At 50.7% G+C, this 14110-nt stretch overlaps 1 protein-coding gene across 2 annotated transcripts in view; it reads right to left on the bottom strand.

Moving 5' to 3' along the window:
- C1H1orf127 (chromosome 1 C1orf127 homolog) overlaps nucleotides 1-10606 on the bottom strand; it is a 39433-nt gene extending 28827 nt beyond the window's left edge. Inside the window, exons 1-2 of one of the 2 annotated variants that reach the window (XM_054556512.2) lie at nucleotides 8051-10606; nucleotides 3230-3330 (exon numbers count right to left, since the gene is read on the bottom strand). In XM_054556512.2, the coding sequence (XP_054412487.1) occupies nucleotides 3230-3330; nucleotides 8051-8431 (482 nt within the window). In that variant the 5' untranslated portion in view covers nucleotides 8432-10606. The remainder of the gene's footprint in view (nucleotides 1-3229; nucleotides 3331-8050) is intronic. The other variant, XM_063715144.1, reaches the window with a different exon arrangement.
- Between the last annotated feature and the right edge of the window lie 3504 nt (nucleotides 10607-14110).

Raw genomic sequence — 14110 nt, 5'->3', positions numbered from 1 at the left:
TGGGGCATTGGGCCATGCCATATAGCCTTTGCTAAAAATGTGATTAATGCTGGTGGCCTTGGACCATGTGGTGTCAGCTCAGCCTCTGGAGGGGCTGAAGACTAAAGTCAGGCCAGGTGCAGTGGCTCACACCTGTAATCCCAACACTCTGGGAGGCCAAAGTGGGCAGATCACTTGAGGTCAGGAGTTCAAGACCAGCCTGGCCAACATGGTGAAACCCTGTCTCTACTAAAAATACAAAAATTAGCTGGGCGTGGTTGCGGGTGCCTGTAATCCCAGCTACTCGGGAAGCTGAGGCAGGAGAATCACTTGAACCTGGGAGGTGGAGGCTGCAGTGGGCCGAGATCACACCACTGCACTCCAGCCTGGATGGCAGAGCGAGACTGTGTCTCAAAAAATTAAAAATAAAATAAAAATTAAAAAAAGACTAAAGTCAGCCACGTGGGCAGTCAGCCATGGCTACGCAACTGACCTCCAGTAAACCCTCTGGATTTACTGAAGAGCTCAGGAGCTCTTCTCAGGTCAGCATACTCTGTATGTACTGTCACTCATCGCTGCTGAGAGAAGCTGGCCCTGTCTGTACAACCCCACGAGGAAAGGGCACCTAGAAGTGGTGGCAGTGGCTGCTGCCATCACACTGGCTGCAGCAGGGAGGTGTGGCTGGGGTTGAACACTCCATGGAGCCGGTGGGAGCCCCGCCCCTTCTGAGTTGGGACGGGAGCTCCTTGGGTGCCCCGGCAGCCTCCCAAACCACAGATGCAGACCCAGACCTCCTGCTCTGTGGAGCAGGCAGGAGCCCCACCCTCCTGGATGGGGCTACAGCTGCCCAAACTGCAGCTGTGGAACAGAGCCTCCCTGTGCTCTTGGGGGAGGGCTAGGAGCAGGCAGGATCTGCCTTCCTGGGCAGCGGCGGCTGCCTTCCTGGGTGCAGCGGCGGCTGCCTTCCCAGGCGCAGGAGCTGGGTGTCTCTGCAGCCTGCACCCTCGGGGACCCCAAGGAAGGACCCTCCTCCCCACCAAGTCTCTGCAAGCTCAGGGGTGTCTTCTCCTGCTGCCTGGCCTCTCTCCATTCTAGGGGCCTACTCAGATCTCTTAGGGGGTTTGGGGCCGAGCCTGTGGGCCATGAATGGCAGTGGGAGGCCAATTGATTCCTGGGTGGAAGGGGGCAGGTCCCCAGTAAGACCCCACCTGCAGGCCAGGGAGGGCTGAAGGCTGTGGGCCTGGCTGCCAGTCCCCTGGACTGGAGTAGGACTCGTGGTGCCTCTTTCCGGCTGGCCCACAGCTGCCCATGGACCAATCAGCACACACTTCCTCCCCTCTGAGGTCCATAAAAGCCCAGGGCTCAGCCAGAGCCAGGCAGAGGATGGCCAGAGGAAGACAAGGGCAGAGAGACGATGGGATGAGTTGAGTACCCTCTCTGCTGAGAGCAGCAGAGGGTGGGACGACCAGTGGGCAGAGAGAAGCTAACCGCTCTGCTGAGAGCTGCAGAGACCTGCAGAGACGTCCGAAAGACTTGCCTGTGGAGAGGAGCCACCCTCTCCAGGGCCTCCTCTCTGCTGAGAGCTGAACACTCCGTGGGAAGACCTGCCTACAGAGAGGAGCTACCCACTCCTCTGAGCTGTTCTAACACTAAATAAACTCTTCCCCTTCTTCACTCTTCACTTGTCTGTGTACCTCATTCTTCCTGGACACAGGACAAGAACTCCAAGAACTCAGGCCAAAGGTGCCAGCAGCTACAGAGGTTTCCGGCCAGAAAAACGACACCCCAGAGATTCCGTAACAGAAGCTTGCCCCTGGGTCTCTCCTGTACTGCGCCCTGTACACCTCTTCCCTTGGCTGATTTTAACCCACGGCATTTAACCATGAGTATCACAGCTTTTCTGAGCTCTATGGGTCCTTCTGGTAAAGTATCAAACCTGAAGGTGGTATTGGGCTGCCTTGAACTTGAACTTGCTGTCAATAGTGAAGATAGTGTTGGAGACTCCTGAACCTTGTAGCACAAAAATAGGCCCCCCCCTTCATTGACATCAAGAAGGTGAAATGAGGGCTGGGCATGGTGGCTTACGCCTGTAATCCCAGCACTTTGGGAAGCCAGGGCGGGCAGATCACTGGAGGTCAAGAGTTCAAGATCAGCCTGGCCAACATGATGAAACCCCGCCTCTACTAAAAATATAAAAATTGGGCAGGGCACAGTGGCTCACGCCTGTAATCCCAGCACTTTGGGAGGCCGAGGCGGGTGGATCACAAGGTCAGGAGTTCGAGACCAGCCTGGCTAACGTGGCGAAACCCCGTCTCTACTAAAAATGCAAAAATTAGCCAGGCGTGGTGGCTCATGCCTATAATCCCAGCTACTCGGGAGTTTGAGGCAGAAGAATCGCTTCAACCCGGGAGGCGGAGGTTGTGGTTAGCTGAAGTTGTGCCACTGCACTCCAGCCTGGGTGACAAGAGTGAAACTCTGTCTCAAAAAAAAAAAATAATAATAAAATAATTAGCCAGGTGTGGTGGTGCAAGCCTGTAGTCCCAGCCACTCAGAAGGCTGAGGTGGAAGAATTGCTTGAACCTGGGAGGCGGAAGTTGCAGTAAGCTGAGATCGTGCCACTGCACTACAGCCTGGGCAACAGAGAGAGACTCTGTCTCAGGAAAAAAAAAAAAAAAGAGAGATGAAACGACATGATGCATGTGAAACCCTCAGCACAGGGCCAAGCCCAGAGTAAGTGCTCAACAAAGACATGTTACTCCCACAGTGTCATCTGTTTGCTGGGTGGCTAAGTGCAGGGGCTCTGGAGGGTGAAATCCTGGCTCTGCTACTCATTGCTACGGGACCTTAGACAAGTCACTCACTCCTCTGGACTTCACGTCATCATCTAAAAGTCTTGTTAGAATGAGTTAATTAATAGACACAAGTCCCCCAAGACAGGCCTGGCACACGACACATGTTCCCTGTGCTGGTTTTTAATTATTGAAACAAACACCGAGCTCTGAGTCAGAGGATGCCAGGCCCAGCCCTAAGTCTGGCCCCAGCCAGCCACGTGAGCTCCAGCACTATGCCTGCAGGAATGCCACTTCCTTGTTGGGAGAATGAGAGCCTGAATTCCATGCTTTGGTGAAGGCTTTGGAAGGCTTTTTCGCTTCCAAAGTTGCCCAGTGTCACCCAGCAGGTTGGTTCTCAGTCTGCTCGTTGGGGAAATACCCAAAGCCTGATGCCAACCATAAAAGTGTGATTGATTCACCTGTTAAAACTTCTGCTGCAGAGCTTGGCTTGTCCGTGTCTGACCTGAAGGAGAGGCTCCATGGGAACACCGTGGGCTGAACACAGGCAAGACAGACGGCCCTGCAGGAGAGGAGGGAAGCGGGTGGGGACGTGCACCGCCACCCAGCCGCTGTCTCATCTACTTTCATTCACTCATTATATATCTTTCTTTTTTTTTTTTTTTTTTGAGACGGAGTCTCGCTCTGTCACCCTGGCTGGAGTGCAGTGGCGCGATCTCGGCTCACTGCAACCTCACCTCCCCGGTTTAAGCAGTTCTCTGCCTCGGCCTCCCAAGTAGCTGGGATTACAGGCACATGCCACCACGCCCGGCTAATTTTTGTATTTTTAGTAGAGATGGGGTTTCACCATCTTGGCCAGGCTGGTCTTAAACTCCTGACCTCGTGATCCACCCACGTCGGCCTCCCAAAGTGCTGGGATTACAAGCGTGAGCCACTGCATCCCACCCACTCGTTATATTTCTTTTGAGTGCCTACTATGCACAATGGCCAAGAGACAAAAAAAAAAACCAAGTAAAGAAACAGAATAACAAAATAATCTCAGATAATAATCAGGCTCAGAAGAAAATGAAACAGAGTGGTGAGATACAGAGAGCCTGAGAGGACCTCTGATGGGGAGGTCAGTGTGAAAAGATCATTCTCAAAAAAGGCAACATATATTTTAGGCCGGGTGCAATGGCTCACAGCTGTAATCCCAACACTTTGGGATGCTGAGGCAGCGGGGGATGGCTTGAGCCCAGGAGTTCGAGATCAGCCTGGGCAACATGGTGAAACCCTGTCTCTATCAAAACTATAAAACATTAGCTGGGCATGGTGGCGCATGCCTGTAGTCTCAGCTACTCAGCAGGCTGAGGTGGGAGGATCACCTGAACCTGGGAAGTCGAGGCTATAGTGAGCAGTGATTGCACCACTGTACTCCAGCCTAGGTGACTAGAGTGAAACCCTGTCTCAAAAAGATTTTTTTTTTTTAAGACGAAGTCTCACTCTTGTCCTCCAGGCTGGAGTGCAATGGCGCGAACTTGACTCACTGCAACCTCTGCCTCCCAGGTTCAAACGATTCTCCTGCCTCAGCCTCCCAAGTAGCTGAGATTACAGGTGCCTGCCGCCACGCCCAGCTAATTTTTGTATTTTTCGTAGAGACGGAGTTTCACCATGTTAGCCAGGTTTGTCTCAAACTCCTGAACTCAGGTGACCCGCCCGCCTCGGCCTCCCAAAGTGCTGGGATTACAGGTGTGAGCCACCATGCCCGGCCTCAAAAAGATTTTAAATGATGAATCTCATGCCTATAATCCCAGCACTTTGGGAGGCCGAGGCGGGCGGATCACCTGAGATCAGGAGTTCAAGACCAGCCTGGCCAACATGGTGAAACCCCGTCTCTACTAAAATACAAAAATTACCCGGGCGTGGTGGCGTGCGCCTGTAATCCCAGCTACTGGGGAGGCTGAGACAGGAGAATTGCTTGAGCCCAGTAGGCGGAGATTGCAGTGAGCTGAGATCATGCCACTGCACTCCAGCCTGCGTGACGGAGTAAGACTCTGTCTCCAATCAATCAATCAATCAATCAATAAAATTATGAATCTGTATTAAAGATTTTATTAACTCATTATTAGTGAGGGAACCAGGCAGAGGTTACAACCAGTTCAAAGGAGAAGAAAGAACAGACACATTTCTAGATCAGGATGCAAATATACACCAAACTGGCTTCTTCCACAGTTGGGGAAGGGAAGCCAATGTAACCTCCTCTGATGAAATTTATTTGCATGTCCATAGGCGGAATTGGTTGCATTGCCGTAGGTTCTCTATGACTTAGAGCACCATAAAATAGCACAAAGGTGATGAAAGGCTGGAGTTAGACAGCAGGAAGCCTCTTCTCCAAACAATGCTTAGTTTTCCATTGAAGACATCAGTAACCTTTAAAAATAATATTTTTGTTTATTCCAAATTTCTCTTTTTGCCGGGTGCTGTGGCTCACGCCTGTAATCCCAGCACTCTGGGAGGCTGAGACTGACGGATCATCTGAGGTCAGGAGTTTAAGACCAACCTGGTCAACATGGCGAAACCTCGTCTGTACTAAAAATACAAAAATTAGCCGGGCGTGATGGCACACGCGTGTAATCCCAGCTACTCAGGAGGCTGAGGCAGGAGAATCGCTTGAACCCGAGAGGCGGAGGTTGCAGTGAGCTGAGATCGTGACATTGCACCACTCCAGCCTGGGTGACAAGAACAAAACTCCACAGTAAAAAAAAAAAAAAAAAAAAAAAAAAAGTCAGCCACCATGTCCGGCTAATTTTTTAGTATTTTTTTGTAGAGATAGGGTTTCACCATGTTGCCCAGGCTGGTCTGAAACTCCTAAGCTCAAGCAACCCACTCACCTCGGTCTCCCAAAGTGCTGGGATTACAGGCGTGAGCCACTGCACCAAGCCCCCAAATTTCTTTATGTCAGGTAAAACATCACTGAGAGGTGACATTTGAACCAAGATGGTATGTATGTCATGGAGTCCCGCTGGGCATGGTGGCTTACGCCTATAATCCCAACACTTTGGGAGATTGAGGCAGCAGGATCACTTGAGCCCAGGAGTTTGAGACCAGCCTGGGCAACAGAGCAAGACTTGATGTCTGCAAAAAAATTTTTAAATTAACCTGGCGTGGTGGCATGTGCTTGTGGTCCCAGCTACTCAGGAGGCTGAGGTGGGAGGATTGCTTGAGCCTGGGAGGTCTAGGCTGCAATGAGCAATGATTATGCCACTGCACTCCAGCCTGGGTGACAAAGCGAGACCCTGTCTCAAAAAAAAAAAAGAGTCCCATGCAAAGACCTGGGGAAGGGCATTTCCCAGCAGAGGAAATAGTCAGTGCACAGGTGCAAACAGTCGGAAATGAGTTTGGTGTGTTTGTGTTTAAGGACTCAAAAGAAGGTCAGTGGAACTAGAGCCAGTGACAGAGGGGCCGCTGGTAGGCAAAAAGGAGAGGGGCAGGCAGGAGCCACGGCCAGGGGCACTGGCTGGGGTTTTACCGTAAAAAATGGTGGGAAGCCCTGGAGAACTCTAAGCAGGGAAGGAAGAGGATCTCACTTTTTTTTTCTTTTTTGATACTGAGTCTCTCACTCTGTCACCCAGGCTGGAGTGCAGTGGCATAGTCTCAGCTCACTGAAATCTCTGCTTCTCAGGTTTAAGTGATTCTCATGCCTCAGCCTCCTGAGTAGCCAGGATTACAGGCGTGTGCCACCACGCCTGGCTAATTTTTGTATTTTTAGTAGAGTCGGGGGTTTCACCATGTTGGCCATGGCTGGTCTTGAACTCCTGGCTTCAAGTTATTCGCCCACCTCAGCCTCTCAAAATGCTGGGATTACAGGTGTGGGACACCGCAACCAGGGCAAGGATCTCACATTTCAAAAGACTCTTCGGGCAGCTGAGACTCTTACTATTTAAAATGACTGCAGGCAAGAACCTAAACTTCCTACAAAGCTTTCCTTAGAGGCGTTCAGGAAATAATCCCGAAGCCAGAAGCTGGAAAGAAAGAATGACAGGGAGAGATTGGCAGAATGTGGAGCATTGAGAAAGCTCCTGCCTCCTGGTGGGAGTGAGGTTGGTTCAACCACTCTTGGGAACTGGTAGAATCTGCTAAAACTGAACATTCCTCCACGCTTCAACCCAGCGCTTCCGCTCCAACTGCAAGGCGAGCACAAGTGCATCAGAGGACACGTGCAAGACTGTTTACAGCAGTGCTATTATTTCCTGTAACCTGGAAACCACCCCAGTGCTCAGCAGTGGTAGTATGGACCCATTGTGGTCTACTCCTACAATGGAATACTGAACTGCAATGAAAAGAAAGAAACTACTATTGGACGGGTGCAGTGGCTCACGCCTGTAATCCCAGCACTTTGGGAAGCTGAGGCGGGCGGATCACTTGAGGTCAGGGGTTTGAGAGCAGCCTGGCCAACATGGCGAAACCCTATCTCTACTAAAAATACAAAATTAGCCAGGTGTGGTGGTGCATGCCTGTAATCCCAGTTACTCAGGAGGCTGAGGCAGGAAAATCGCTTGAACCCGGGAGGTGGAGGTTGTGGTGAGCCGAGATTTTGCCATTGCACTCCAGCCTGGGCAACAACAGCAAAACTCCATCCCAAAAAAAAGAAAAGAAAGAAAGAAAGTAAGAAAGAAAGAAAGAAAGAAAGAAAGGAAGAAAGAAAGAAAGAAAGGAAGAAAGAAAGGAAGAAAGGAAGAAAGAAAGGAAGGAAGAAAGGAAGAAAGGAAGAAAGAAAGAAAGAAAGAAAAAGAAAGAAAGAGAAAGAAAGAGAAAGAAAGAAAGAAAGAAAGAAAGAAAGGAAGGAAGGAAGGAAGGAAGGAAGGAAGAAAGAAAGTTAAAAGTTTAAAAAGCAATGTGAAAAGGCAGGAATGGGTGCTGCATTTCCTTCTAGGGCTGCCCTCATTGAGCCATTCGATTCCTGGGTGGGCAGAGGGCCAGGGCCTCAGGCCCAGCCCAGGGAAGCCAAATGCCAGGGCCCACAGTCTCCCCAGAGTGGGTTGGCAAAGAATGACAGGACTGGTTCCCCAGCCTGGAATCTAAGCTGAGCCTGCAGCCTTCGAGCTGGGAGGAACTTGTGGCTGCCTGGCTGCCCCGCTGCCCCGCTTCATTCACTGAATTCAGAAGAGCCTGTGGCGAGCCTCTCCCACGGACCGCCGGGTACCCGCCCTGGGCTCTGCTGCCTGGATGCTGAGCCTGATGCGGGATTCCTCTCCCAGCAGCGGGGCAGCGCTATTATTAGTTGATTAATTTGCAAAACAAACCTGGCTGGGGCAATTGGTCTTGAAGGAAGGTTCTCCCAGGTGAGTAAATCTGAGACAGGACCAGAAGAATAAACTTGGAGAAGAGCAAAGTGGCTGACTCTGGTGTTGAGCCCTGGCCTCGCCGGGGACCCCGACTCTGGACTCTGCTGTTACACAGGGAATGCTGTCTGGAATCGGCCCGGTGACAGGTGGGGGATAGACAGCTCTCCCCTCCATCTGATGCCTGCTCCTGTTCTCCTCCTTGAGCATCAATCGGGAGAAAGACGTGGGTTTGGGATTTTCCCCCTCACTTCTCAGTCCAGCTGGGGCAGACCCGGAACTGCCCCATCCCAGTCTGGGGGGAGACATGATGCTCCATCCCCCAAAGCTGAGCCCCCTCATGGGGCATCCAAGAGAAGGCAATGGGTCCCCAGAACAGGGCCCAGACCTCCCCCTTGCTCGCCTGGCCCCACAAAGCCCCACTCAGCTTCTCCACTGCCTTCATTGTCTACAGACTTCAACCTCACAAAACGCCCAGCAAAAGCCCTGCAGTCCACGGCCCAAAGGCCACAAGCCAGCTATTGTGACATTCAAGCTATTGTGACATTCAAGCTGGCCTGGGAGGCTTCACTTCCCACTCTCAGGAGCTTTTTAAAGTATTTCTTAAAAATGCATCTCAGATGGGGAAAGGAGGTAGCAATTCTATTGCCAAGGAAAATGAGATTTTGGCCAAGCGCAGTGACTCATGCCTGTAATCCCAACACTTTGGGAGGCCGAGACAGGAGGATGGCTTGAACCCAGGAGTTCAAGACCAGCCTGGGCAACACAGTAAGACCCTGTCTCTAAAAAAAATTTAAAAATTACCCAAGTGTGGTGGCACATGCCTATGGTCCCAGCTACTCAGGAGGCTAAAGTGGAATGATCACTTGAGCTCAGGAGTTAAGAGATAACGGTGAACTATGATCACGCCACTGCACTCCAGCCTGGGCAACAGAGCAAGACTCTATCTCAGGAAGAAAGAGAGACAGAGAGGGAGAGAGAGAGGAAGAGAAAAGAAAGGAAAGGGAAGGAAGGAAGGAAAAAGGAAGGAAGGAAGGGAGGGAAGGAAGGAAAATGAAATTTTCTCCTAATCCTTACAGTCGAATAGCTAGCGACCACAACTCCTATCATTTGAAAACTCCTTGAAATCAAGCATCTCTTGGTCAACTTGACCCCTAATTTGTTTTGTTTTAAGGACCGTCTAGGACAAGGAAGTCGTGTTCTGTTTTCTCCCAACCTTCTGGAAATCCTTCCCAAGATGGGAGGACTGGAATTCCAGAACAAGGGATGACAGGAGCATGAGAAAGGTGGGAGAGACTGTGGCCGGACCTCACCTGAGAAAGTCAGCCCTTCCCAAGGCATCCATGCACCTGGGCCCCTCACCCACTTGGCCCCCTTCCCTCTTAGATGCAAGGCTTCTGATTCTGATGGAAGATATTTGGCTTCTTCAAAGAGTGTGGGCACACTAAGCATGTCACTGGCTTCTCCCAATTCCTGAATAAGGGACACTTACCAGGCAAGTGCCAGGGACCCCCACATCCTCAGGCCCAGCAGCTCTGGGAGAATTTAATCTGAAGCAGTTCCAAGCAACTAAACAAAAGGTTGGCTCCTCCCCTTCCCCTCCAGTGCAGGTCTCAGGGGTCACTCAGGTGCCAGAAAACACAGGTGTGTGTCAACACTCTCAGCTCCTCCCCATCCCTCTGCATGGGTGAGATGAATTGCTTCAGCCGTGGGAGCTCAAAATAAGATTGCGATCAGAAGGCTGAAGATGAATTGATCCACTGAGGCTGGAGAGCAGAACCTCATTCTCCACTCCTGGGAGAAGCCTGTCTCTGGGCCCAAGGAAGGAAAGAAGCTGAGAAACTGAGCTTCACTGGAAGAACAGTCACGCTGTCTTGATGGGGCTTCCCAGAACCCTGCTCCAGGCCCCTCCTGGCAGAGTTCAAAAGGAGCTGAGGGGCCAGGCATGGTGGCTCATGCCTGTAACCCCAACACTTTGGGAGGCAGAGATGGGCAGATCGATTGAGGTCAGGAGTTCGAAACAAGCCAGGGGATCATGGCAAGACCCTGTCTCTACAAAAAATTTAAAAACTAGCTGGGCATGGTGGCACACACCTGTGGTCCTAGCTACTCAGGAGGCTGAGGTAAGAGGATTGCTTGAGCCCAGGAGGTTGAGGCTACAGTGAGCCCTGATTGTGCTACTGTACTCCAGCCTGGGCAACAGAACAAGACCCTGTCTCAAAAAAAAAAAAAAAAAAAAAAAGGGCCGGGCACTGTAGCTCATGCCCATAATCCCAGTGATTTGGGAGGCCGAGGCAGGCTGATCACCTGATGTCAGGGCTTCGAGACCAGCCTGGCCAACATGGTGAAACCTCATCTCTACTAAAAATACAAAACTAGCCAGGTGTGGGGGTGCACACCTGTAATCCCAGCTACTTGGGAAGTTAAGGCAGGAGAATTGCTTGAACCTGGGAGGTGGAAGTTGCAGTGAGCCGAGATCGTACCATTGTACTGCAGCCTGGGTGACAAGAGCAAAAGTCCATCTAAAAAGAAAAAAAAAAAGACCAGGCACAGTGACTCACCGTGTAATCCCACCACTTTGGGAGGCTGAGGTGGGTGGATCATCAGGTCAGGAGTTTGAGACCAGCCTGGCCAACATGGTGAAACCCTGTCTCTACCAAAAATACAAAAATTAGCCAGGCTTGGTGGTGGGCGCCTGTAATCCCAGCTACTTTGGAGGCTGAGGCAGGAGAATCGCTTGAACCCGGAAGGCAGAGGTTGCAGAGAGCTGAGATCGTGCCATTGCACTCCAGCCTGGGCGATAGAATAAGACTCCGTCTCAAAAAAAAAAGGAAGAGGAGATTAGGGCAGGGACACATATGGAGGAATGACCATATGAGGACACAGGGAGAAGATGGCCAACTGTGAGCCAGAGAGAGAGCTCCCTGCCTGCACCCTGATCTCAGACTCCTAGCCTCTAGAACTATGAAGAAATCAATTGGTGTGTAAGTCCCAAGTCTGTGGGACTCTGTCATGGCAGCCCTCGCAAACAAATACCCCTGCAAAATGAGGATTTAGGACTAGATGGCTCCTAATACCCTTTGCAAGTGAAAAAAAAAAAAAAAAAAAAAAAAAAAGTCTTGACTTTAACTATTCCATTTTATCTGTGTTTATCCCTTTCTCCCCCTGCCCCAAATACTTGCCGTTATTGAAAGTCAAGGAAGCCAGGCACAGTGGCTCACTCCAGCCTGGGCAACAGAGCAAGACTCTATCTCAGGAAGAGAGATAGAGAGGGAGAGAGAGAGAGAAAGAGAGAAAGAGAGCCTGTAATCCCAACACTTTGGGAGGCCGAGGCTGGTGGATCACCTGAGGTCAGGAGCTCAAGACCAGCCTGGCCAACATGGTGAAACCCCATCTCTACTAAAAATACAAAAATTAGCCGGGCATGATGGCACACGCCTGTAATCCCAGCTACTCAGGAGACTGAGGCAGGAGAATCGCTTGAACCCAGGAGGTGGAGATTGCAAGCGAGCCAAGATGGCGCCACTGCATTCTAGCCTGGGTGATGAGTGAAACTCCATCTCAAAAAAAAAAAAAAAAAACCAGAAACTAATTATCTCCCAGGTTTAGAGGCCAGAAGTCCAAAATCCAGGTGTCAGCAGGGCCATGATCTCTCTAAAGTTCCCAGGGGAGGGTCGTTCCCTGCCTCTTCCTAGCTTCTAGTGGCTAGTGGCAGTCCTGGGTGTCCTGGGCTTGTAGCTGCATCACTCCCATCTCTGCCTCCATCACCAGCGTATGGTGTTCTTCCTGGGTGTCTCTGTCCACATTTTTCTCTTTTTTTTTTTTTGAGAGAGAGAGTCTCACTCTGTCACTGGGCTGGAGTACAGGGGCACTAAGTGCTGGGATTACAGGCATGAGCCACCACGCCCGGCCCAAATTTTCCTCTTCTTATAAAGACTCTAATTACTGGATTAGGGGCCAGCCTAATCCAGTATGACCTCACCTAACTTGATTGCATCAGCAAAGACCCTATTTCTAAATAAGGTCATATTCCCACATAAACAGGATTTGGCTTTTTTTTTTTTTTTCTTTGAGACAGGGTCCTACTCTGTCACCCAGGCATGAGTGCAATGGTGCAATCACGGTTCACTGCAGCCTTGACCTCCTGGGTTCAAGCAATCCTCCTATTTCAGCCTCCCGAGTAACTGAGAATACAGGCACAAACCACCATGCTTGGATGATTTTTAAATTTTTTCTGGAGACAAAAGAGACCAGAGGGAACAGCCATGGTGGCTCACGCCTGTAATCACAGCACATTGGGAGGCTGAGGTGGGCAGATCACTTGAGGTCAGGAGTTTGAGGCCAGCCTGGCCAACCTGGTGAAACCCCATCTCTACTAAAAATACAAAAATTAGCCAGGCATCGTGGCGCATATCACTCATTCTAGCTACTTGGGAGGTTGAGGCACGAGAATCACTTGAACCCAGGAGGCAGAGGTTGCAGTGAGCCGAGATCACACCACTGCACTCCAGCCTGGGTGACAGAGCAAGACCTTGTCTCAAAAAACAAACAAACAAGAGAGAGAGACCAGAGGTCTCTGAGATGGGGTCTGTACAAAAGATACCACTACGTTGTCCAGGCTGGTCTCAAACTTCTAGGCTCAAGTGATTCTCCTCCCTCAGCCTTCCAAAGTGCTGAGATTACAGGTGTGAGCCACTGCACCCGGCCTGTTTCTCTTTTTCTTTTCGAGACGGAGTTTCACTCTGTCACCCAGGCTGGAGTGCAGTGGCACGATCTCCACTCACTGCAACCTCCACTTCCCAGGTTCAAGCAATTCTCTGCCTCATCCTCCCAAGTAGCTGGGATTACAGGCACCCGCCACCACGCCCAGCTAATTTTTTGTATTTTTAGTGGAGACGGGGTTTCACCATCTTGGCCAAGCTGATCTTAAACTCCTGACCTCGTGATCCACCCACCTCAGCCTCCTAAAGTGCTGGGATTACAAGCGTGAGCCACCACACCCAGCCCTGTTTCTCTTTCTAACTCATCTTTTTGTTGACCAACTTTTCCTTTAATCCCTAATTGCTCAGGATTTATCATGAGCCGCCTGAAAAGACATGGAGTTGGAAGTGGAGACCCAGTGTGGTGCATGGAAGCTGGTTGTCACCAGGGTCTGTTCACGCTCAGGTGAAAGGCCCTCATCACACCAAATAGAAGCAGGCAGGATCAGAACACACAGCTGGTGAAACCCTCACAGGCCCTGGAGGAGGTCCGGATGCCCTGGCCCACTTCATAAGGACTCAAACAGGAACGCCAAAGCCAGAACAAACATCACTGGTACACAGCTCACTCAGAGAACCTGTAAGGACCACCCTGGAGCTGTTGTTTAAATCTTAAAAAGAGAAGAAGAAACAGGAATTGAAAAACAGGTTCTCTTTCCTATTCTGATACCCTAAACCCCATTCCTTCTACACACACACGCACGCACCTATAAACATAGCCACAGACATCTCTATGCACACACCCTGAAACCCACCTACACACACAACCCTATACAAAACTCCTAGCATATGCCCCATACACTCCTAGAAATGCACACACACACACACACACACACACACACGCAGTAGGGGCTTCCGTCTTAGATATTTTTAGAGAAAGCAATTTCATTGGGGTCTTTCCAGTGGAACTCAAATTTCATTTCTCCATTTGGGAAAATCACATTTTCAACATAGCTTTTTTTTTTTTTTTTGAGACAGTCTCACTCTGTCGCCCAGGCTGGAGTGCAGTGGCGCAATCTCGGCTCACTGCAATCTCTGCCTCCCGGGTTTAAGTGATTCTCCTGCCTCAGCCTCCCGAGTAGCTGGGACCACAGGCGTGCATCACCAAGCCTGGCTCATTTTTTTGTGTGTGTTTTTAGTAGAGTTGGTGTTTCACCATGTTAGCCAGGATGGTCTCGATCTCCTGACCTCGTGATCCGCCCGCCTCAGCCTCCCAAAGTGCTGGGATTACAGGCGTGAGCCACCGCGCCCGGTCAAGAAT

This window comes from Pongo abelii, chromosome 1 (assembly GCF_028885655.2).
Source record: "Pongo abelii isolate AG06213 chromosome 1, NHGRI_mPonAbe1-v2.0_pri, whole genome shotgun sequence".
NCBI classification, from domain to species: domain Eukaryota; kingdom Metazoa; phylum Chordata; class Mammalia; order Primates; family Hominidae; genus Pongo; species Pongo abelii.
This window is presented reverse-complemented; position numbering and strand designations above follow the sequence as displayed.